The sequence below is a fragment of the Dromiciops gliroides genome, chromosome 3 (genome assembly GCF_019393635.1).
Source record: "Dromiciops gliroides isolate mDroGli1 chromosome 3, mDroGli1.pri, whole genome shotgun sequence".
NCBI lineage: Eukaryota > Metazoa > Chordata > Mammalia > Microbiotheria > Microbiotheriidae > Dromiciops > Dromiciops gliroides.
Window position 1 is genome coordinate 259,478,921 of NC_057863.1, and position 24,813 is coordinate 259,503,733.

General features: G+C 40.2%; 1 protein-coding gene and 1 pseudogene across 1 annotated transcript; one reads left to right on the forward strand and one right to left on the reverse strand.

Moving 5' to 3' along the window:
• The first annotated feature begins 12,487 nt into the window (after positions 1-12,487).
• LOC122749023 (cystatin-B-like) lies at positions 12,488-16,210 on the forward strand. Its single transcript, XM_043995180.1, has 3 exons — positions 12,488-12,674; positions 15,233-15,334; positions 15,975-16,210. Exons 1-3 carry the CDS (start codon positions 12,609-12,611, stop codon positions 16,101-16,103), a joined length of 297 nt encoding a protein of 98 aa, XP_043851115.1. The 5' UTR covers positions 12,488-12,608; the 3' UTR covers positions 16,104-16,210.
• Positions 16,211-17,979: 1,769 nt separating this feature from the next.
• On the reverse strand, positions 17,980-18,281 carry LOC122749260 (annotated as a pseudogene).
• Between the last annotated feature and the right edge of the window lie 6,532 nt (positions 18,282-24,813).

Consider the following 24,813-nt stretch of genomic DNA (forward strand, 5'->3'; position numbering starts at 1 on the left):
ACACAAATAAATATATATATTTATTATAATCATGTATTAATAATTATTATTTTACATCAGGGCACTTCAGGAATCACAATGTAGGCTTTCCCTTTGCCTATTTCACCCAGCACTAAGAGAACCTTAATTAAAACCGACTCACATATCAGTTCAATTAAACCAATACTGGTTTAGTCTGTTGAAATCGCCAACAATGTATTTTAAAATAGGCTCTAACCAATTTTCATGAATAGTATAATAAACAGAATCATTTTATAAAAATCTAGTGACATAAATTGCAAATTAAAGTAGACCATTACAATCACCAGAGTAGTACCTGATAATGAATTAAGACAAGCTAATAAAAATGGACCACAGCTTTGCATCCTTCTGTAAAGCCATACTTTAGTAACATTTTAGCAGAGAAAGGACTGAAAAATGTAATCAAAGATAGCTGACCTTTACATAACACTTTAAAGTTTACAGTGCACTGAGAAACAATTAAGATGCTCTAATATTAACAAGTAATTCTGTTCCAATAAAACTCTCACAGCTTGTAATCACATATTAGATCACTTTGCAAGTAAAAATATGAGACTATTTCTCACATTGCTATTAAATCATACCAGGGATATTTTTATTTCCACTGATAGATGGATCTTTGAATTTGAAACCACAACTGACACCTTTCCTCATATCAAAGGCTGATGGGGGATGTGCTCCACACATAAATGATATAAAAATTACAAAGTGAATTTTTTTCTATATTCATGATGAAAAATAAATTTCTTTTAAAGTAAGTAGGCATAATGAATGAAGTATTGAAGTTACAGCAATACAAACTTGTTTTCTAAAATGATTTCTATGTGGTGACCTCAATGTTAACACATAGATCTCTGCCATCAAACTATACTTTTAAAGTATATATAGAATTTTAAAAATATATAAATGGATATGTATGTATATATGTATATGGCATAGGAACTAGTTGTGGCACAAAGCCCTTGTCCCTGAAAACTCTTTCATGTTTCTAAGGACAAATGAATCATTAAGTGATGGCATTTTGGATTTTTTCAAAAAACATCAAAGCCTGGGGAATTTACAAGAGGCTCTTAGTAGTAAAATGTATCTTGTTGTTCTGAGACAAAATACTAAATAAGCAGAACCTAACACAATACTCAATTTTACCATTTAAATGATATTTAAAACAATTTTAACATTAGTGTTTGTCAAACCAAAATGCACTTAAAAAAAAAGTCAGAGTGGTAAAACACCACAATTTCAAATCACAGATCAGGAAAATATATTCCTACCCCTACAAATTTTAATATATTTATTGCATTTCAGTTTCGTATTTCTCTATCCTTCCCCCTGCCCCAAAGTACACACAGCTTCTAAGGTCAAAAACAATGTCTTGGATTTTTTTTGAAAGACTGCTGTTTTGCTTTGATTCAAATTCGGTAACAGTTTCTAATGTGAAACTTTGTAAAGCCCTAAAGTTCACATTGATTTTAGACACTTCTTCTGTTCTAATTTCTCTGGGAGGTCTATGTCAGAATTCTTCCATAGTTTTTTTTTTTTTTTTTTTAGTGAGGCGATTGGGGTTAAGTGACTTGCCCAGGGTCACACAGCTAGTACGTCTTAAGTGTCTGAGGCCAAATTTGAACTCAGGTCCTCCTGACTCCAGGGCCGGTGCTCTATCTACTGCGCCATCTAGCTGCCCCACTTCCATAGTTCTTTAGCTCTGATTTGACAAAACATTTTAAGTCTCAAGAAGCACTGTTTATTATTATTATCTGTGGACTTGATGAAAAAAAAAAATCCTGAACTTTCAACATGATGGAGGAACGGCAATATTAATGACTTCATTGGCGAAGAGGAGTTAAACAATTGGTTTATGTCCAACTCTGGCATCACCCCCAGATTCAGCCTTTAAAAAACTAACAGATTTTTAAAAATGAACATAAAATGATAAAGTGAAAGGGTATATGAAAGCTAGCTTAACAGAAAGCAAAGATTCCTCTTTGTTTCATTGTAAGAAAAAAAGTTAATAAATTTGCATTTCTGGAAGACAATTAAAAGATTTAAAAATGTCATTTGATAACCGTAGTTAGCTACTAAGCTCTGCTTTGCTAGCATGATTTAAATAGTATTTTCCTTTGTGGGAGGTGAGATGATATGAAGAGAAAACATTTGGTTCTCCTTTAATTAACAGCCACATCCTGAAACATCACTAATCAAAATATATGGTGCTTGGCTGCAAGTCAAGTGGAGACAACACAGCTTTTCTAGAAGCCAAGTGACAAGATTCAGACACAAATTCTACAAAGATCACTCCACAGACAAATGGAGAGGTGAGTAATTTGCAACAAGTAGGTGGTGAAAGCTAAGCAGGTGATACAGGTCAAAGGTGTTCAGAATAAGTAATTCACCTGGTTACCCTAGTCACCAGAACATTAACACTGCCTTCTAAACCTAGGTAAAACAGTGGGCTCAATCACTCTTCTTGGGCAAGAGGCTTCAGGAGGGCAGAGCTTCTCGACAGTAAGTTCCTAGCTGAGATCCCAAACAAGGATTTATGGACGGCTTTCCTGGAGCTACCTAGTAATCTCAATACAAGGGAAGAACAAGCTGCTGAAATTCTGCTGCTGGCTCTGAGAAGAGACCCTTTGCCCAAGGGAAGATATGGAAGCTGGCCTTAAGGCCTCATGGTTTTGAGTTCTTTTGACAGGAATGTGGAAAGTAGGACATTCTTGTGACTATCTGGCAGTAGTGCTACATTGTAATTATAGAGTGTATGACAAACCATGAAATGTTCAGGTAAACCTAGTTTTCCAGGGGGGGAAACCCCAAAGGAGGTATTTCAATACTTTGTGTTCCATGCTCCACCTGTCAGTGCCCTACATCCACCATCACAGTGTTTTTAGATCATCAGACTCCTGATCAAGATGCTCATGATTAACAAGTCAAACACTACAAATTCTCTCTTCCTTAGGTAAAGAGGATTTGCTTGGGTGTCTTAACAAAGAAACACCAACAAATCTGGCTTCAGCAAACAGACCATAATTGTGGGTGGGCAGTTACTTAATGAGCCCTGGCCTAATGGTGGCTGACTTCTCTTAGTCTTGGAAAACTATTTGTGGTCATCAGATGTTTTAGAGAAGGAAGAATTGTTTTTATTCCTAGGGCACAAACAGGAAGGGGTATGGGGTGGTTATTCTAGTAGTACAAAACTGCCACCCCAATGTTTTGGCTTCTGTGAAGTCCAAGATAAGTTGTGGAAAGAAAAAAGTCTTCTTAGAATTTTTAAAAAACTGAATGTATCCAAGACCTTAAATTGTTTAGGTCAGGAAACAGTAGGTAGTCAACTCTATCGGCACTGCAAATGACTAAGTGATAATATTGTACATGCTACCTTTCATTCCCCAAGGAGTTCCAATCTTCTGGTACTCACCCTCTAGACTAATTCCATGAACAAATATGGATGCTGAGGATTTTGAAAGAGACATCTTTGTGATATTATCCAGGGCAGTATACATAGTGAATGAATTGTGGGGAGAGGTATTTCCCTCTCTGAACAAGAAAATAAAATCCAAACATAGCCATCACATTTTCACAAGAAAAGATCTGTTGATACTTGACACTATTTTGTGAGAGAAAAAACATCAAGTTTAAGTCATATCTCTCAGGCAAACATTACATTTTTTACAGGAAGGGAAACAAAGACATTAATACATTGTGCGTTACTGGGCAATGTGGACATACTCTCTATAACACAGTGGCTTCCACTATTATCTCTGGATTCTCTATATCCATTTTGCTTTGGACCATTCTCAGTTCCAGTTGGGCTGGACTGGGCTTCTTCCCTTTTCCAGCTTGTGCTGAAAGAACAAATTAGAACATCAACTGAAAGGAAATGAAGCAGTGAAGAAAGTTTCTTATTGCTTCCATTAAGAAGGAAGGAAGGAAAGTTCTGCTTCAGTGAGAGGTGCCATTAGTTAGGTTAACTATTATTAAGGTGGAGGAAGGGGTTAAGTGTTTTATGTAGATGATAGTTTCCCCTTTAAAAGGGCTAGGAGGATTTAAGATTTGATTAACAAGGGGAATTAGGGTTGGAATAATGAGTTTGGCTTCCATGTTCTCCCGAGGCATAAAAAGCCCAGTTAATATAGAAATGGTGGCATGGAGTTTTCAGCAGAATTTTCAGTATATTTCAGCTGAAATAATCAGATTGATTCTCTATCCTTTTTCAATTGATCCTATTTACAGTTAATTGATTTTGTCCTGTAACTGCCTAAAGTCATGGTTCTTTGTCTCTGAACTTAGTTCAAAAATTCAGCTGGCCTGTAATGAGATAAGTTTAGAAATCCAGTTCTCTCGTTAATTACTATCCAACTCTTCTGGCAAGGAAATCTGTTACCCTTGAAGGAAGCAGGTAGACATCAGGGAGTCTGATATAATCAATTTTTACACCACCAAGCTATCCTTCAAGATGTCTGGCTTGTTCTCCAAAGAAGTCGAGACTCTAACAATGAACACTTCTTAGTCAAAGGAGGGAAGGAGGGGACAGGTGGTAGCCCTCATTCCCAATTTCCATCCAATCATATTTTCATCCATCTATGATGCTAGCCTTCTTGTCTTCTGTACTACCCCAAACTATAAATGACACCTGTCCCTCTCATTTGGGGTCTTAGCTTTGCTGGAGAATGATAAATTTGCACTTTACTAATAAATTGATCGTGCTCAGAATTTTGTGTCTCAGTCTACCTTAATTTTAACTGTTACACAGGGATGACTTCCTGACTAAATATTGCCAACTACTGTGGTGAACACAGGACCCTGAGGAGTTGCATGTTACTTATATTTATTTACAAATTTGTTTTTATTGCATTTTATGGTCTCTAGGTGCCTCCCTGTCTTCTAATCCAGAGCCTTAATCTCTGGATTGGCCTGAACCATGATATTTGGCATGGTTAAAAGGAACTGTTTGCAAAAACTACAAGGTTAAATTAATTGCTAAAGTAGGGAAGGGTGGTGTGGAAGAAAGAAAGCTTTGTTGACTGGATGGCAGATAGAGAACCCAGGTATCCTGTGTTATTAGAGATAGATGGGAAGCCTTGTTACTGGAATAAAGAGGAAGCTCCCATTTATCCTATTGGTTTAGTTTGATGAATACTTAAGGAGCTTGATGAAGAACATAGGAAAATTTATTTATATGGCAAATTTAAGTGTCCTTGGATCTTATTAACAGTTTTAGGAAAGCTAGATTACCAGTAAGGATAATGAAGAAAAATGGCCCTTGAATATTCAGCCAAAAGGCAGAGGTGAATTAGCTTTTGATCTTTAAGAATCTTGCCTTAAAGACAGAAAAACCCCTTATTGATCTAGTAACAGCATAGGTAAAAAGACAATGCTATGACCAATATAGAAATGTTTTACATGAGTACACATGTGTAACCTATATAAAATTGCTTGCCTTCTCAAAGGGAGGAAGGAAAGAATTTGGAGCTCAATGTTTTAAAAACAGATGTTAAAAAATTGTTTTTACATGTAATTGAGGAAAAATAAAATAATAAATTTAAAAAAGAAAAGAAAAAAAGATAATGCTAATTGGGGTGGAGACTGAAAGGCTACAGAGGGTGAGCATCCCTGACTTAGAGGTTTCCCCTACAGAATATGTTAAACTCTAGTAAGATTATGACTGTAGGAAAAGAATCAGATCAGGAGTGAATAATAAAAATTGGGAACTGGAGCCTGTATGGTGGTAGGGAATGTATGACTCCACAGAGAATGTAAACTACCTTGAGTAAATGTAAACAGCAAAAGAAGCTCCAATATAGCCCATGGGAGGACTTGAACATGACCCTGGGCCATGCCTGGCATTATGCCTTCTTTGTTCTGTTTCTATGATACCTGGGCTTGGCATGGGGTTAACCAGGGGATCCATTTTACTTTGTCTTGCTGCCAGTAAGCTCTTCCCCTGTTAATAATCGAGACGGCATGGGCCCCTCTTTCTTCAGCACCTCAGGACTCTCTTGGAGGCTATGTCACTCTACAATTGGTATAATTAGGGCAGAACAGATCTGCCCCCTTACAGAGACATAAGAAAGTCTGTTCTACTATTTCCAAGGGAGTGACTTTCTTAAGAGGCAAGTCCAAAGGATGGACAGGCTTTTACCACCTTAGAATTTAGCAGACAGAGGGGAAATTTAAACAGCAGGTGATGAATATTATTAGAATAATGGCTAATGAGGGTATGGTCTAATTGGGGGAATTCAGAGTTTCCCTCAGTTTCAGACTAGTATCAGCTGGAAGAGGAACATAAGGAACAATGTCTAAAATCCCTGCTCCCACATAAGTTAGGCTAGTTTTAGACAGTACTTTAAAAGGTACTGATGCATTGGCTGGTGGCAACCTTGTTTGATTCGGGGTTCTAAGGTCTCAGACCGCTGATGTCATTTCTTCATTGCCTGAATGGCAACGGTGGATCATGATAGGTAAAAATTAAGATGAGAGAGCTTTCCTCAGCTGAAGCAATTCAAAATGTCCAATTTTTTTTTTTTTTTTTTGGGCAGGGCAGTGAGGGTTAAGTGACTTGCCCAGGGTCACACAGCTAGTAAGTGTTAAGTGTCTGAGGCTGGATTTGAACTCAGGTCCTCCTGAATCCAGGGCCAGTGCTCTATCCACTGCACCACCTAGCTGCCCCCCTCAATTCTTAACCTTGTTGAATAACCTTTTTTGGCTATGACTAAGTAAATTTCCTTTTAACTGTTGAATGCTAGTAACTCATTTTGTTCCAATATCAAACCTAAACTACTAAGGGACTGGTTGGAGTCAGGCCCAGCACAGAACAGATTCCATTCTGCCGGTGCTTTATCCATTGCGCCACCTAGCTGCCCCAGCCTGCTATAGATTTTACAAGTTTATTCTTAAAATGTAAATCCTTACCTTTCCTTTTTTTTCCGGGGTGGGGGTTGGGGGGTGGAGAAGAGAAAGGTGGGGTAGGGAGGCTATATGTAAATCCCAATTGTATTTTTTCTTCCCTCTGAGATAACTTGAAATTAAACTTTGCCTAGTACTCAAGATTTAATTAAGGATTCTGGGTTTATGCTTTAAGCATAATAAAATCGGGTTTTTAAATCTCTCTACACGTCAATAAGTATGATCGGGCATCAATACTTACCATTAGGGACAGTGTATTGAAGGCATGTTCTAGGGGGGAAATACTTGTAAAGGCACTTATGGTAGCTTCTATACTGATTATTGTAGATAAGGCTAAATGGAAGCCTTGAAATTGCTTGAACCATTCCATGGAATCAATATTAAACAACTTTAAAAAAAACTGAAAATTATTAATCTGGAAGAGACTACCTTTAGCACTTTCAATAGTCCTCTGAAGAACATGGTGCATGGCTGACACAGTCTTTTCACATGCCACCTGTAATAAAGGGAGCGAAAACAATTGATCCACAACTCCTTCTGTGACCCACAAACAGTTTATATAATATTTAAAGATTATCTTGGAAGGTTTTGTTAATGAGAATTTAGTTTTCATCAGACCAAGGAGATGGCAGCGGGGTCCAACATAGTATATAAAATTACATTTTTCTTATACTGTCATTAGAGACTAAGGATAAAATCAAGAACAATATGTCTAAAAGCAAGAGGCCATAAATTACTTATCCCTAAATTTTCAATAAAAAGTCTTGCTTTGCTTGGAAGAAATTAATTCCCTTCAACTTCCTTTCTACAATCCTGTCACATGGGAGCCCCTTTCACATTCTCTGTGGAGAGATGTCAGATGCCTCTGTGACAAAGGAGCAAAGACACTGGATGTAATTTCTAAAGTTTATCTAACCCAGACAGACAGATTGAACAGCACTTGGTCTAAGGAAAAGTATCCCGCAAAGCAAAAGCCCTGGTGTGCTGGGCTTGGTCCCACTCCAGGCTTCTTTCAGAACTCCCTCCTCCTTAACACCCTTTCTCTTCCCTGTCAGTTAGACTCAAACCCACCCTACTGTCACATTTTAGTAGAACTTTAAGAGTTTTTTTCATTAAAAATGAAGAAAAAAAATTAGTATCTCCGTATATACAACAGAACATAAAAATATCATTTAAAATATATAGGCATAAGAATTCCAAATGTATATCACACCATCTTCCTTGTTAAAAAAGCTACATAAATTTAATATGCACTTTCAAAGCTTTCCTGCTTGTCTTTTTCCTTCTAAACTTCCTTTTTTTCTCTTCTGTGCACTTTCCCCTTTTTCCTTTATCCAGAATTTAATTTCCCCCAAAATAACATTTTCATATTCCAAACAAAATACAAAAATAGGATTGTACCGAGAGTCTCCATTTTATATCATTTGTTTAAAAATCCCAACTTTAAATTCCACATTACTTTCACAACTGTCCTGTTCACCTGTGCTTACCTTTCTATTGTTTTCTGTACATTTAAGACTGTTTTGATGATCCTTTTTTAATGGAATTACTGTTTTTTCTTCTACCTCCCCCTCCCATTAAAAAGAATTGAAAGAAAAAAAATCCTCATTAAAAAATAACCATAGTCAGGAAAAGAAATCCACACAATGGCTATTCCAAAACTATTTCTCCTTCTGAAGTGGGTTCATCACTTCTCTGTCAGGAGGTGGGTAATGTGTTTCACGACAAGTCCTCTGGAGGCATGGTTGAGACCTCTCTTGGTTAGAGTTCTTAGGTTTCAAAGTTGTTTTTCTTTATAATTGTGGTACAATGTTTTATGGTTATGCTCACTTTCCTTTCCATCATTTATTTAAAAAAAAAATTTTTTTTTTTAGTGAGGCAATTGGGGTTAAGTGACTTGCCCAGGGTCACACAGCTAGTAAGTGTTAAGTGTCTGAGGCCCGATTTGAACTCAGGTCCTCCTGAGTCCAGGGCCAGTGCTCTATCCACTTCGCCACCTAGCTGCCCCTCTTACATGTAATTTTTATTGCATCATGATCTGAGAAGGATGCATTTACTATTTCTGCCTTTCTACATTTGACTATGATGTTTTTGTGCCCTAATACGTGGTCAGTTTTTGAAATTGTGCCATGTACTGCTGAGAAAAAGGTATATTCCTTTCTATCCCCATTCAATTTTCTCCAGACATCTATCATGTCTAACTTTTCTAGTAATCTATTCACCTCTTTCACTTCTTTCTTATTTATTTTGTGGCTAGATTTATCTAATTCTGAGAAGGGGAGATTCAGATCCCCCACTAGTATAGTATTACTGTCATTCCTCTTGTAACTCCTTTAACTTCTACTCTAAGAATTTGGATGCTATACCACTTGGTGAATACATATTTAATATTGATATTACTTCATTATCTATAGTACCTTTTAGCAAGATGTAATTTCCTTCCTTATCTCTTTTAATGAGATCTATATTTGCCTGTGCTTTGTCTGAGATAAGGATTGCTACTCCTGCTTTTTTGACTTTAGCTGAAGCATAATATATTCTACTCCAGCCTTTTACCTTTACTCTGTGTGTATCTCTCTGCTTCAAATGTGTTTCTTGTGTGATGAAATAATGGGATTTAGCAGATATTCAAAGACCCACCTGGAGATTAATCTATACTGATTGAATCAGGTGAGAGTGCTTGACTGCTGATTAAGCCTACTTTAAGTTAATTGGATTGTAATCACACCTGGCTATCCCTTAAGAAGGTATTGTTCTCAGAAGCTAGACTGTGAACTCAACTTGAGAACACATTCAAAACCAATGGATTCCGATATCACCAACCAATCAGCTTGAAGCAGTGTGTAAGGACTGCCTCTGTTCCAGACCTATAAAAAGCTTCCACAATCAGCTTGCTGGGGAGTTCCTGATTAAAGCAGGTTCATGGATGAGGACTTCAGGAAGAAACCAACCAGGCTGGAACTCTAGGCTAGATTTTAAACATCACACTTGTAAACAGCATATTGTAGGATTCTGGTTTTTAATCCACTCTGCAATTCGCTTCCGTTTTATAGCAGAGTTCATCCCATTCACATTCACAGTTATTATTACTGATTGTCTATTCCCCTCCATTCTATTTACCCCCTTTGTACTTCCCCCACTTCTTTCACCTTATTTCTCCTCACCAATGTTTTACTTCTTACCCCTGCCTCCCCCAATCTGCCCTCCCTTTTTATCACGCCCTCTCTTTTCTTTACCCTTTTCTCCCTTTTGTCCTCCCTTCTATCGGTCCCCCCCTTTCCCTTCCCCTTTTGCTTCCCTAAAGAATGAGCTAAGTTTCTTTAGCCCAATGAACGTATATGTTATTCCCTCTTTGAATCAAATCTAATGAGAGTAGGGTTGAAACAATGTTCACCCCTCCTTTCTTTCCCTCTATTGTATTTGTGGGTTTTTTTGTTTTTTTGTTTTTGTTTTTTTAGTGAGGCAATTGGGGTTAAGTGACTTGCCCAGGATCACACAGCTAGTAAGTGTTAAGTGTCTGAGGCTGGATTTGAACTCAGGTCCTCCTGACTCCAGGGCTGGTGCTCTATTCACTGCGCCACCTAGCTGCCCCTCTTTCCCTCTATTGTAATAGGTTTTTTTTCACCTCTTCATATGATATAATTCACCCCATTCCACCTCCCTTTTCCTCTCCTCCCCATAGACTCCCTTTTTAACCCCTTAATTTTCTTTGTATCATCACATCAAAGACAATTTATATTTATACCCCCTGTGTAAAGTCCTTCTCTCTGCCCAAATACATTTACAGTTCTTAAGAGTTATGAGTAGGGGGCAGCTAGGTGGCGCAGTGGATAAAGCACCAGCCCTGGATTCAGGAGCACGGCCAGGGCTTCCAATTTTAGCCAAAGATGGGGTCATAGAAACCCCAAATCACAACTACTTCCTTACACACTAATTGTGTATCTAACCAAAGGAGGCCAAAGCACTGATTTTATTTCTTTCGAAAGAAAGGTGTACCACACTCACTGGGACAACCAGGAGGTGTGACACACCAAGATTAGGAAACCAAGCAGTTTTTATACTCTTTACAGACATCTAATTTGAGCAAAATGCGGTAATTGGGTTAATACTATATGTTCAGCAAGAAATCTTTCTCCTGGGATGTTCAGCGATAAGTCTCTCTCCTGGGTTGAGTGCCCCAACCTCAGGGGTTCAGCCATAGGTTATTTTGCAAAATTTCCTGTTTCAGAAACAATTTATCATATCTACATAATATCTCGGTGCAGTCCCTATGAAGCAATTTTTAAGTTGATATGCCTATATTTAGAAAGGGGGATAGTAGCTTCCCGTTATTGCCTCTCTCTAGAGAAAAAAAACAGGGAGAGAGAGAAATAGGGGGCTCTAAGGGGCTTTAAGACTTTGAGATCAGATCACTAGGCTGAAGGGGGGGGCACTTTCCATCTCAGTGGAGGGTCATATCCCTATGTCCCTCTCATAGCTCTGCCAACGAAGGTTCCAAAACAAGAAATGCTATGAAGATACAAAAGGAAATATTTGGTTTGGTTATTTGAGGTGAGGTAGAGCCCATAAAAATGCTAAGATTAGGAATTTACGATGTTTGGAATGAGGAATCTGTGATAAATGCTTTTTGGGAATGGAAAGATGGTGAAACCTAGGCAAAATTTATTAAGTTTGTAATTTTGGATTGCTTGGGAGAACTATCAATTCCTTATGCTTGTGGCACAACTTAGTTTTCAAATGTATTGTCACCTGTGCATTGTTGTATTTATAATTAAATATTTCCCAATTATATTTTGACAAGGTTTCCCCAGCATAAAAACTAGCATCCTGAAGGAGGACAGCCTGGCTGGGGGATGGGCCCTTCGTTCTTTCAATACTCCACACCACCCAACACCCCCCCCCCCACCCTCCTCCGGACAATAGACTGTCTAGACTGCAAAAGGGGGATTGCAAGCGAGGGAGGCAGCGCAGGTGGGCGCCCCACCCACCCAAGGAGCGCCTGGCAGCGTCCAGGGCGGAGGCTGCCCCAGATGGCCAGGCCAGCGCAAAACCGCGTGTACACTGTATTCCTTAAAACCAACTAATAACTCCGGAGTCGGTGGGGGCCAATGGTCGTGGAGGGTTTCCGGGTCGTGGGGCTTCACAACTTCAGGGTTCCTCGCAGGTAAAAGTACTCTCTCCGCCTTCCTCCTAGGGAGCTCGGGAGCGTTTTGTAAGCCTCCCTAAGGCTCAACAGGAATGTACACGGTCTATAAAGACCAGTTTTCAGGAATTTACAAAGCGCAAAACAAGTGCAAATCAGACCAAGCAGAACTACCGATTTCCTAACACTTCCTCGTGACTGCAGGGGAGCGGGCGAAACCAACAGCTGAAGTTACAGAGGGAGGTCCCGAGAGAAGAGATGGCGCCTCCGCTTCGAGTGGAAAACCCAGCCCACAGCCAGGCTGATTGCTGCCAAGGCTTCTTCTCCCTCTTTCCTGTCCCTGGGAGCTTCTCTTGGACCTTCTCGATTCTTCTCTGCAGCCGTCAAGACCTTTGCCCCCCTGCCACTCTTTTGAAGGCAATGGACGCCGCGGGTCACGTGGCGGGATGGGGCTCGTGACCACCGGGACTCCCTTAAGTTGTCACTGGGTCCATTCCTGCATCACTCAGTTCTGTTTGCGCCGCAGCCGAAAGAACTTGCCAAGATGCTGTGTGGAGGACTCACGGACACCCAACCGGCCACGGCCGAAACGCAGCAGATCGCGGACCAGGTAAGAGCTGCGGCGGGAGCCCATCGCTGCTACCCGCCGGGAGCCCATCGCTGCTACCCGCCGGGAGCCCATCGCTGCTACCCGCCGGGAGCCCATCGCTGCTACCCGCCGGGAGCCCATCGCTGCTACCCGCCGGGAGCCCATCGCTGCTACCCGCCGGGAGCCCATCGCTGCTACCCGCCGGGAGCCCATCGCTGCTACCCGCCGGGAGCCCATCGCTGCTACCCGCCGGGAGCCCATCGCTGCTACCCGCCGGGAGCCCATCGCTGCTACCCGCCGGGAGCCCATCGCTGCTACCCGCCGGGAGCCCATCGCTGCTACCCGCCGGGAGCCCATCGCTGCTACCCGCCGGGAGCCCATCGCTGCTACCCGCCGGGAGCCCATCGCTGCTACCCGCCGGGAGCCCATCGCTGCTACCCGCCGGCCGTACTGCTATGCGTTCCCCGCCCAGCCATAGAAAGAGGTTTTCGAGCGGGGAAGACTCTGCTGAGGTCTCTTCCCTCTTTAAATCCTGAGATTCCTCCCGTTGATAGGTACCCAAAAGAGCTCAGTTCAGTGTGCGAGACTGGGAACACCAAAGCGAAAAATGAAACTTCCTGCTTTGTCTGTAGCAGCACATTATTCACGAACCACACCTAGGACTCAGATCTAGAGCTGGAAACGATGCCAGAATTGGCGTCTTCTGTTCCAGTGATCTTCCAAAAATTTTTCTAAGCAAAAGGTCCCACAAAGCAGCGTGTTCCACAAGTCTTAGGGCAGTTTGAGCTTTAATAACAAGCGTAGATGCTTCAAGCTGACAAAAAGCATCATTTGGAAGCTTAATAATTTGAATTTATTTTCACTTATTTTTGAATGATCTTTTAATAAGACTGGGCATCCGGTCATGCATTGTGTGGGCGGCGTTTTCTGGAGACCTGTGGATGGATCATCTGTTCTATTCCTCAGGCTTTTACTTGTATGTTCAAATCAAAGCCTTTTTGGGGGGACGGGGGCGGGTGGGGGGGTGGAACCACTTTTCAAGACTAAGACGACAGGTGAAATCCTTCAGTGAGGATTAATGAGTTACTGAGCAGGAACTGATTAAAGTTTTCACAAAGTTCAAAAATCTAAAGTGATGTGTGTGTGTCTCACAATGTATAGGTTATGTTGAATTTTGATAAGAAAAAATAATATTTAAAAATTTACATTAACCTTTCAAATGTTTTTGTAAGTTTGTAGCTGAATGTATTAAAACTAATTGTTTTGAAACATGCTGTACTTGTTTCTTACAAGATAGGGTTCCGTGAGGGAAGAAGGAAGGAATCATTGTAAAGTTATGACATTTAAGTATAGTGAACTGAGAGGCTACTCATCTTGACTCATCTTGCCATTAAAAAAAAAAAAAACAGATGATTATGAGCTATTTTTGGTTCTTATAGGAAGTATTAGTGATGACTAGATCTTATGATAACTAGATTACAGGAAATAACCATACAACCTCTATAAAATAAAACGTATTCCAAGTCTTTTTATTCCTTCTTTCACCAGTAGAGAACAGGAGAAAACACTTGTATCAATGTTGTTTTCTCTTTTTAGAATATATTTTATTGATTCATTTGGTCTTTGCATCATAGTCATTTTCCACCTCCACAATCTTGTGACAATTAACAATAGCATAGTGACTGTACTTAACTATGTACACAAACATTTGTTCTAGTAGTTTCCTTCATCTCTGTCATGAGGAAAAAGCCATTTTCTTTGGGACACTCTTTTCTTTGTTTTTTCTTTATAATTGCATGGTGTAAAGTGAAACCTTAGAGTTCTTTTGATTTTCATTTTTCTTACATTTAGAGTAAACATGGTGTCAAACTCAAATAGAAATGGGTGCATATTTTGTTTTAAAAAATTGTTTAACTGCTTCCTAATTACATTTGAGTAATGATCATTGCCCACTGCAATACCTCTGATATAGAGGATGAGCCTCAAAGCTTTATTTTGGTTTTTGTTGTTGTTTTTTGCAGGGCAATGAGGGTTAAGGGACTTGCCCAGGGTCACACAGCTAGTTAAGTGTCAAGTGTCTGAGACCGGATTTGAACTCAGGTCCTCCTGAATCCAGGGCGGGTGCTTTATCCACTGAGCCAACTAGCTGCCCCTCAAAGCTTTATTTTGAAAATATTTTGTTCATATATTGGCTCGCAGTGTAACAAATTTTTGTCCATTTTCTGTTTCTCTTGGATATCAGACCTTTATTTGGTATTGTGTAAAAGCTTTTAAAATTGTATGAACCTAAAGTTGTCAGTTTTTTCTTTTATGATATCTATTCCTTGCTTGGTTAGAAATTCTCTTCCACTAATCATAATTGTAAAAAAATCTATGCTGTTTCCTAGAGTTAATTGTTTTATTTTTAAGATATGTGAGTACTCCATTTTCACTTAAAGGTTAAGATGATTACTGTAATTGGCTCCAAATCTCATCATCAAAATAATCACCAGATACATTTACCACTTGGATTCAAGTTGTGTTTTTCCTTCTTTTGTAATTATTCAAACACATTTTTTGGTTTGTTTTTTATTCCTCAGGTAAAGGCAGAGCTTGAAGAGAAAGAAAATAGGAAGTTTCCAATCTTTAAGACCATGGAATTTAAAAGTCAATTGGTTGCTGGAACAAACTACTTTATTAAGGTACCATGCAGAAGTAAAATGGTTTTCTAATCTGATACTGTGTTATTTAGGTGCCTTCATAAATACTTTTTAGTTAAGTGTTTGTGGAGAATGCTAGTAAACTTTGAGGAGCAGGTAGAGGTGATGGTGTTTCTTGTTTCATTAATTAGATTAAATACTCCATAAGTACCAGACACCAAAATAGTTAGAAAGCCATAAAAGCACTGATAGGAATGGGGAGAAGTGACTGGGACGTGGACTAATCCCACCCCTATTAGAGAACCTGGGGAAAGGGGAAGAGTTTTGAGGCAGGGTGTGAAGGTCAGTCCTTGTTTGAGGCAAAGAAATAGGAGAGTGGTGGGAATAATCCCTTCCCTTCAAACTCTGCTCTTCCCCTTCCCTCCAAAAAAAGTAGGAAAAATCTAGGAGCTTTGTAATTGTAAATTGGGAAGTTTCTGATCCAAAATACCAGTATTGTAACTAACCTGTAAATTACTGTCATGTACCTGCTTTGGTTTGTTCACTTGTCTGTGTTCAGCCATTTCAGTTGTGTCTAACTCTTCCTCCATGTCATATAAAGTGAACCCTTTCTTGATATTTAGTTCAAATAGAATAAAATACATTATTTAGTCTCTAACTGATATTTATTTTTGCTTCTTAGGTTCATGTTGGTGATGAGGAATTTATACATCTTCGAGTATTTAAAAGTCTCCCTCATGAAAACAAGCCATTGTCTCTAACCAGATATCAAACCAAGAAAACCAAGACTGATGAAGTGGTCTATTTTTAATGCACCAATCTGAAGAGTAGCCCTTTCTTCTTTTATATGGGTACATTATATATGTCCCATGGGCAGTTATTAAAATTTGGAACAATAAAAGAAATCTGATTTAATAAGTAGCTTTCTGTTTTCTTTCTTTCCTTTTTTTTTTTTTGGTGGGGCTATGGGGGTTAAGTGACTTGCCCAGGGTCACACAGCCAGTAAGTGTCAAGTGTCTGAGGCTGGATTTGAACTCAGGTCCTCCTGAATCCAGGGCTGGTGCTTTATCCACTGTGCCACCTAACTGTCCCCAGCTTTCTGTTTTCTAACTTTGATATATAACCACAGATCATTTTGTTGTTCATCAGTGATCTTCAATTGCATTGAATTTATATAGCAGAACAGCCATGCCTTCCCTGGTCCTCAGTTTCCACAGTTCAACCTTTCAATTTGTAAAAGATTGATAACATTCCTTAGAAGAACATGTTGAGGGGCAGCTAGGTGGCGCAGTGGATAGAGCACCAGCCCTGGAGTCAGGAGTACCTGAGTTCAAATCCAGCCTCAGACACATAACACTTACTAGCTGTGTGATCCTGGGCAAGTCACTTAAACCCCAATTGCCTCACTTAAAAAAAAAAAAAAAGAACATGTTGGAGAACGAATCTTTATCTTTTGGCTGGGGTGGTTCATAGAATTAGAGAGAGATAATTTAGTTAAACCCCTTAATTTTCAAATGAGGATGCTGAGTCCTGGAGAAATTAAGCAATTTGTGTAATTTCATACAGTAGAAGTACTAGGACTCATCTGGCTCTAAATCTAGTGCTCTTCCCACCAGGTGGCTGTGTGCTGATCTTTTAAGTATTCACCACTGTTTAATTTCTGAATTCAGTCTTATGATCACATCATTTAGCAGATATCCTAATGGTACATCTTTACAGCTGAACGTTCCAGTGAGTTTTAACACTACTATTCACATACTGTAGAACATGTCTGCAAACTTTAAATTCAATAGGTCTTAAAAGTGAATCCCAAGGTTTGGCTGAGCTTCAAACAGGTATGTCTGAAGCTCAGCAGAAGGTCCTAGCTCTAGCTGAACTCATCTGTGCCTCTTCACAGTCCCAAAGGTCACTCATTGTGTGATGGGATGTTCTTTACTCAAGACTGTTATACAATAAAGTACTCTGAAGCCTTTCAGCAATCTGAAGACAGAATTTAAATCAAATCTTTGTCATCAGACTGTTTATGCATGGAAAATTAATGAATTTAAGTTGGAAATGCCTGGGCTTGTTTTGATTCAGTAGACCTTGCCTTTGGACAGGCTGGGGCACTTTTCCCAAAGGATAATCCCCACTCCCCAAACATATTACAGGTAAAAGTCCTATGAAACAATTAAGTAGGCTTTCCCCACTGTTTAGTAAAAAGAAGCCAGATTCAATTAAAACTTTGCAAGACAGAGGTGGAGCCCATTGCCCTTAAAAAAAAAGTTGTCTAATCAAAAAAATTTTTTTTTTTTAGTGAGGCAATTGGGGTTAAGTGACTTGCCCAGGGTCACACAGCTAGTTAAGTGTTAAGTGTCTGAGGCCAGATTTGAACTCAGGTACTCCTGATTCCAGGGCCGGTGCTCTATCCACTGTGCCATCTAGCTGCCCCTCAAATATTTTTTAAAAGAAAAGCATGATAGGTTGGTGGTGACAGAAAACAATCATTCTCATTTAAACACAAGCCTACCTAATCTACATAATTCCTTTATTAGGACTGCTGAACAACGTTTTTAAACAGCCATTCGTGATCACAATTCTCAGGTTAATGAAACCAATTTAAATAGGGTCATTATGGTACATGTAAAAAAAGGAAAGAGATCTCATCAGCAGAGACCTTCAATTAGAATAAATAAGGCAGCAGACAGTTACTCATTGGTGGCCTGCTTAAGGTAGGCTATCAAGTTGGCCCTCTCGGACTTCTTCATGTAGGGGAAGATCATCTTCATCCCGGGGATGTACTTCCTGGGGAGGGGTTTTCCAGGTACTCCATCAGCGTATCATCATTCCAGGTGATGCCTTTGTTCTTGTTGGTGTTGGTGTAGGAGAAGCCCGGGGCCTGGCCGGTCTTGCGGCCGGTCTTGGGTTTGCCCCTCTTCTCCATGGTGTGGCACTGGGCACACTTCTGCACGAAGATCTTCTTGCCTTTCTCGATGTCCCCCATGGTCAAGTCAGCTCAACTCACAGTCACGCCCGCTCTCTCACTCACAGCCGCCGGCCCGACACGCGTTTCCTCGGCCCAAGGACACGCTGTACCCCTGTGTTGATGTTTTAATCTAGCAGGTGGACACCCTGCAGGGGACTTTGCATTAATTATATCCACACCTGATTGGTTTCTTTCAGTTGCCCACATTGAAATTTTTATCTTTAACAGAGTAGGGGCTTTTTGCAGGCTGTTACTTGTGAACAACCACTTCACCATCTCTTTGCTGCTTGCTGAAATAGACTTTCCTTTCCCTCTACCTACAACATGGCCCAGGCCCCTCCCCTTCTCCCGTACCATAGATTAACAAAGTTGCCCTCTGGACCTGATTGGCCCTGGCTTTACCGACACAACTTCTTGGCCAACTAACAGCATAAAAAGTTCTAGCTACACATAGGCCAGACCCCCTGGACTTGGTGGATTTCTGAAAACCGTGCAAGTCACCATGTCATTCATCATATTCTGTCCTGATGACCAGACTTATTTCTATGTGGGCATGCATCCAGAGGGATTGAGTGCCCCAGTATCCTTGTTACATATTCCTGCTGTTAAAGCAAAGCAAACCTCCTTTTTCAAATTGTTCAATGACTTGAGTGCCTCGTTTTGTCTCAATATCAAACCTTAAACTAAGAGTGCTGGCATAAGAGCCACACCCACCAGATAGGAGAGTAGGTTTTGGTATTAGCTCATTGGGTCTACCACAGTACTGTTAGGCAGCTATAATCTTACATTCTTTGTGAGCATGGACCAAGACATTAAATAAGGCTTAAAATGTCATGTACTAGTGGAAAATGTCGTAGAATTGCAAATCGTATCTATGGAGTGCCTGTGACACCATCCTTGACAAGCTGTCATAAAACTCCATTCATGGGTTTTACCACCTTCCCAGGAAGCTTGTTCATTAAATTTTTCCTTATGCAAGGGAACATTAAAAATCTGTACTTTCCACTCTTTGATAGAATTTAAGCTCTCTGAGGGAAAGAGTTTTCTCACTTCAGTATTTGTATCCCCAGTGTTTAACATAAAGTAGAGGCTTAATAAACTGTTGACTGATTGATCCCAGTTCTGCCTTCTAGGTCCAAAGAAAATAAGGCTAACTTCTATGTGCCAGCCCTTCAAGTATTGAAGGCCTCTAGATTGCCTGGTGAATAGAATACTGGTCTCAGAATTAGGAAGACTTAAATCCTCCCTCACTTATTAGCTCTCTAGTCCTGGGAAAGTCACTTAACCAGCTTGTCTCATTTACAATAGCACCTGCCTCCCAGAGTGGTTGTGAGGATAAATAACATTTATATAGGTTTGCAAAGCATTTACCTGTTAACTATTATGCTTTAATACAAAGCTCTGCACTTGGAGAACTTGGAGAACTTTAAAAGAACTTTAAAAGGCATGGGCCTTTTAAAAATTTAGTAAAATAAAAAATTGTTGTATTCTCTCCACCCCCCCCCCCCCCGCAATGTAAAAAGGAAAACAAAAACTTGTTTCAAATTCTTGCCAATTATATATCTCTGTACCTTGAGGCTATCACTTCTATTAGGAGGTTGGTATCTTGTTTCATCTTCATTACTTCTCTGGGTATCTCTTTGGTTTTCAGTTCTTTTCCAGTAAAAAAAAAAATCTGTTATCAATATTTTTGCACGCATGGGTTCTTTTTTTTTTCTGGGTCCAAGAATATGTTTAGTAATAACATTTAGGGACAGGTTGTTTTCCAGAATGGCTGGTTCAGAGCTCCATCAATAGTTCATACCAGCTAGCTTACAGCCCCTTCAGTATTTGTCATTTTCCATTTTTGTCATCTTTGCTAATATGGTGGATATGAGGTAAAACATCAGAGTTATTTTAATTTGCATTTCTGTTAGTGATTAGGTTTTTATATGGCTGTTGATAATTTTGTGCTTTGAAAACCACCTGTCCATATGTTTTGACCATTTATGAACTGGAGAATGGATTTTATTCTTATAAATTTTTTTCAGTTCCTTATGTATCTTGGAAATGAGAATCTTTTCCCCCCATAAAACTATTTTATTATTTTCCAGTTACATGTAGAAATAGTTTTCAACGTTTGTTTTACAGCCTCAGACACTTGACACTGTGTGACCCCGGGCAAGTCACTTAATTCCAATTGCCTCACCAAAAAAAAAACCAAAACACATTTGTTTTATAAGATTTCCAGTTTCAAATCTGTCTCCCTCCCTCCCCTCTCCTCAAGACAGCAAGTAATCTGATATAGGTTATATATGTACAATCACATTAAACATATTTCTGCATTAGTCATGCTGTGAAAGAAGAATCAGAGCAAAAAAAGAAAAACCTCAAAAAAGAACAACAATAATAAAAATAGTATGGTTCGATCTGCATCTAGATTCCAGTTCTTTTTTTTTTCTAGATTTGGAGAGCATTTTCCATCATGAGTCCTTTAGAGCTGTGGAAATTTATTTTGATTTGGGGACCCCTGCCTTTGGGCTGAGATTAAAAAGCCTTAGGCCCTCGGGTTTTTTCTGTGTAAGAGGGGCTGGTGCCCCTCCCCCTCCACTTCAGCTGAGCCAAAAAGCCCCATGGGCTTTACAGACAGGTCAGACAGCTGGGGGAAAAAGTCCCAGCTCCCTCTGCCCTGGGGGGGATCTACCCCAGAGATCCTGGGCTTGTGCAGGCCGGCCTCTAGCAAAGCTCATGCAGAAGTCCCAGGTGCACAGCACGGGGTGCACGGGGCATGGGCCCCTAGAGCCCTGGGCGTGATACGTGGCTTAATTTGGCATGTGTGAGGGCGCACAGAGCTGGAGGTTTGAGGGGAGAGATGGAACATATATACAGTGGAGAAGACAGTGAAAGGGGGGACAGGAAGATTAAGAATACAGTAAGATTGGAGAAGACAGAAGGAAGGCTGCTACAAGGACAAGGGGGAGACGGTACAAGAAGGGAGATTTATGGAGGTTGGGAGAGACCGGAAGATTAAGAGAACAGGAGACAGTACAGTGGTTGTTGAAAGCGCTATGATACAGAAATGCCAGGGGGTTGGCAACAGAGATGAGGACGCTAAGGGGCTTTTCAGAGGGGTTGATAAAGTGAAAGCTGGAGTGAAGGAGGAAAAGAGTGAAAGTTGGAGCATACCCTAAGGCAAGAGGAATGATGGAAGAAGCTGTGCTATATGATTGTGGTGGAATGGTCTTTTGCTGTAGGAAATGACAAACAGGATGATCCCAGAAAAAACCTGGAAAGATTAATGAACATCAATGTATACTGAAATGAGCTGAGCTGGGAGGACATTGTGCATAGTGACAGCAGTATTGTTCAATGAGCGATTGTGAATGACAACTACTCTCAGCAATGCAATGATCTAAGACAATCCCAAGGAACTAATGAGGAAGCTTACTATGCACCCCCATAGAAAGAACTGATAAAGAACACTTGTGGATTGTACACATATAACCTGGTTGCGATCTTGTGGGGGGAGGAGAGGGAGGGAGAAAAATTTGGAACTCTAAATCTTATGAAAATGAATGTTGAAAACTACCCTTATATGTAACTGGAAAAAAATAAAACAAATGTTTGTTGCTAAATAAGTAAGAAAATTGCCCAAAGGGCAAAAAAAAAAAAAAAAGAAACTGATCTCTCCAAAGTTACCAATGACCTCTTAATTGTTCCATCTAAAGGCCTTTGTCTCCCTACTGTTTTTTTATGTAAGGTTTTCCACCTTATATTCCAATCTATTTTCCATCCCAAACCCTCCTTTCATTTTTTTATCATTAACAATTTCTTCTAGCCACTCTTGCAATATCTGTAAACAACCACCCCCCCCCCCAAGTTTTTCCTCTGAAGCTCTGCTTTTGGTTATTTTGGAATTAATCTATTCTCTTGGACTTCTCAACCTATAGCATTTCATTGTTTATTTGTTTTCCTTCTATTTATCTCACATCTTTAGTCTCAGTTCTTGATTAGGAATTTTTGTGCTGAGGACAGTTTTCTCTAGCACTCTTGAATGCGTGCCCAGATTGTTGATCCTGTTGTCTATGATAAATGCTGTTACCACTGCTAATCCAGAGTGTTTGTCTCTGACTCCTGGGGGTCAGTTAGGGGTGCTGGCTTTGGTCATACTTCTGTTTTCTCCTTGTATGATCCCCAATCAGTGGTTCTATTACCTGCTGTGGCCCTCAAAGACCACACTGGGATCGTAGGTGTGAAATTGTAAAACATTGCTTATTTCTTTTTTTGTGTGTGAGGCAATGAGGGTTAAATGATTTGCCCAGGGCCACACAGCTAGTAAGTGTCAAGTGTCTTGAGGCTAGAATCCAGGGCTGGTATTTTATCCACTGCCCCACCTAGCTTCCCCCCCCCCCATTCTTTTCTTTTTTTTTAGTGAGGCAATTGGGGTTAAGTGACTTGCCCAGGGTCACACAGCTAGCAAGTGTTAAGTGTCTGAGGCTGGATTTGAACTCAGGTACTCCTGACTCCAGGGCCGGTGCTCTATCCACTGTGCCACCTAGCTGCCCCTGCTTATTTCTTTTAATCAATTAATTTTATTAATCATATTAGTATATAGCAGGGTATTGGCTGTAGCTAGCTTCCCTATTTCTACAAAGCTGAGCACTTGCAGAAATAAGCTGATGAGCTAAGTTCTTCTTTTCAACTGGTCCTAACCAGCCCCCTTGGTATGACAGAATTACATGTCAATCTATTTTTCATACTTTTTGTAATGCTATAATCATTTTGATGATTGTCATGTTCACAAGCCCAGCAACTTGATATTACAAATCATGCAAATTCCTTATTCGAGTCTTAGCTAAACTCTAGCTGATCAAAATCAATACATGTTACTCAAGATTCGGTAACTTTTGATTCCTCTTTATTGACTATAAAATGCTTTCCGTGTCCTGCCTCTTGCTGTACCTAGCTTTCTGGGCTCAAAGGGATGCCTGCGTGGCTGTACTGTTTCCTGACAGCCATCTATTGTGGTTGGTTCTGTTTCTGCTTCTGTTCTGACAGGCAAGGGTCAAGATCTGACTTCAGGTCACTGAATACTGGAGTTCACGTTGGCTTGGAATTGTGATTCCTGGTTGGCTTCCAGTCTGTTTGTAGGAGGTTGCATTGGCTTCTCCAGAGCAGCTTTTCTCCTCACCTCATAGCATGTTTACTTACACTCATGATAGCTTCCTTGGCAAGGTTCTAGAACTTGTGATTTAGTAGAATTGATGCTGGATTCCTTAGCACAATCCATCTCTCTGCCATTTCTGGCTTCTGTGTTTACTTGCATTGGCTCTGGCTTACCAGTTGAAAACCATCTGTTCTTACCACTTCTGGCCATATTATTATATAGTTCTGAACTACAAGAACTTGATTCTACTTTTTTTTTTTAGTTGTCTCTAGTGTTGATATTTCTCAGATTCTTTGTAGATACCTGGCGTTTATGTGGGATGTGTTCAGGAATACTTGCATCTGGATTCTGCATCCAGTTCAGCATCAGTGTCAGAAGAAATAAAGAGAAATCTTCAAAAGTGACCTTTGGGATCCAGCCCAACAGCAGCTGAGCCAAGGACTCCTGCATTTCAATGAACTTCAGGGGAACAGTGCCATTTGGGAAATGAGTGAAGAGTAATCCCACTCTCTCCAGAATTTGAGGTGGGGTAGCGGAAAGTATACCCACAGGATGTTGGGAGAAATGTATTTTTGTTATTGCTAATGTCTGAAGTAAATGTGTTGTGGGGGTGGTGGGGATTTAGTTGATTGGTTGTGTCTGGCTCTTTGTAACCTCCATTTGGATTTTCTTGGCAAAGATACTGGAATGGTTTGCCATTTTCTTCTATACATCATTTTACAGATGAGGAAACTGAGGCAAATGGGGTTAAGTGACTTGCCTAGGGTCACACAGCTAGTAAGTATCTGAGGTTGGATTTAAACTTAGGTCTTCTGACTCCAGACCTGGCATTCTCATCCACTTAACTGTCCTTAGAATAAATATCCTATTGTAAAAGCTAACTCATGTTAATTGGTTAAATAGAATTGGGACAACACTCATTGGCAACTAACAGTGGGGAGAAAACAGCCAAAAGGGATTTGGGTGGATGGAATTAGAGAGAAACCCTAAAAAATTCCTCTCAAGTTACCCCCTAGAATCCTGAGGGGGAGACAGCCTGCCAGGCTCTAAGAGAGTGACCTGGAGCATACTCACTACATGAGGACTGCTCCAGTCAGTGGACAAAATGTGAACAAAACATATGAGTGCTACTTAGGATGATTTGTACAATTCCAAAGGGATAAAACTCTCTTGTCTTACATTCTTTGTATTTGACTTAACATTCAACTTAGGTTTTCTGAGGTTTAAAAAAAAAGGGGGAGGGGGCAGCTAGATGGTGCAGTGGATGAAGCGCGGGCCCTGGATTCAGGAGGACCTGAGTTCAAATCCTGACTTGGATACTTGATACTTACTGGTTGTGTGACCTTGGGCAAGTCACTTAACCCCCATTGCCCTGAAAAAACCAAAACAAAACAAAACAAAACAAAAGGC

Excerpts from the sequence above, each read along its gene's own strand:
- LOC122749023 (XM_043995180.1), top strand. The coding sequence starts at position 12,609 with ATGCTGTGTGGAGGACTCACGGACACCCAACCGGCCACGGCCGAAACG. Across the intron at positions 12,675-15,232 it reads CGCAGCAGATCGCGGACCAG|GTAAAGGCAGAGCTTGAAGA; the intron begins GTAAGAGCTGCG and ends TTTATTCCTCAG. Across the intron at positions 15,335-15,974 it reads GAACAAACTACTTTATTAAG|GTTCATGTTGGTGATGAGGA; the intron begins GTACCATGCAGA and ends TTTGCTTCTTAG.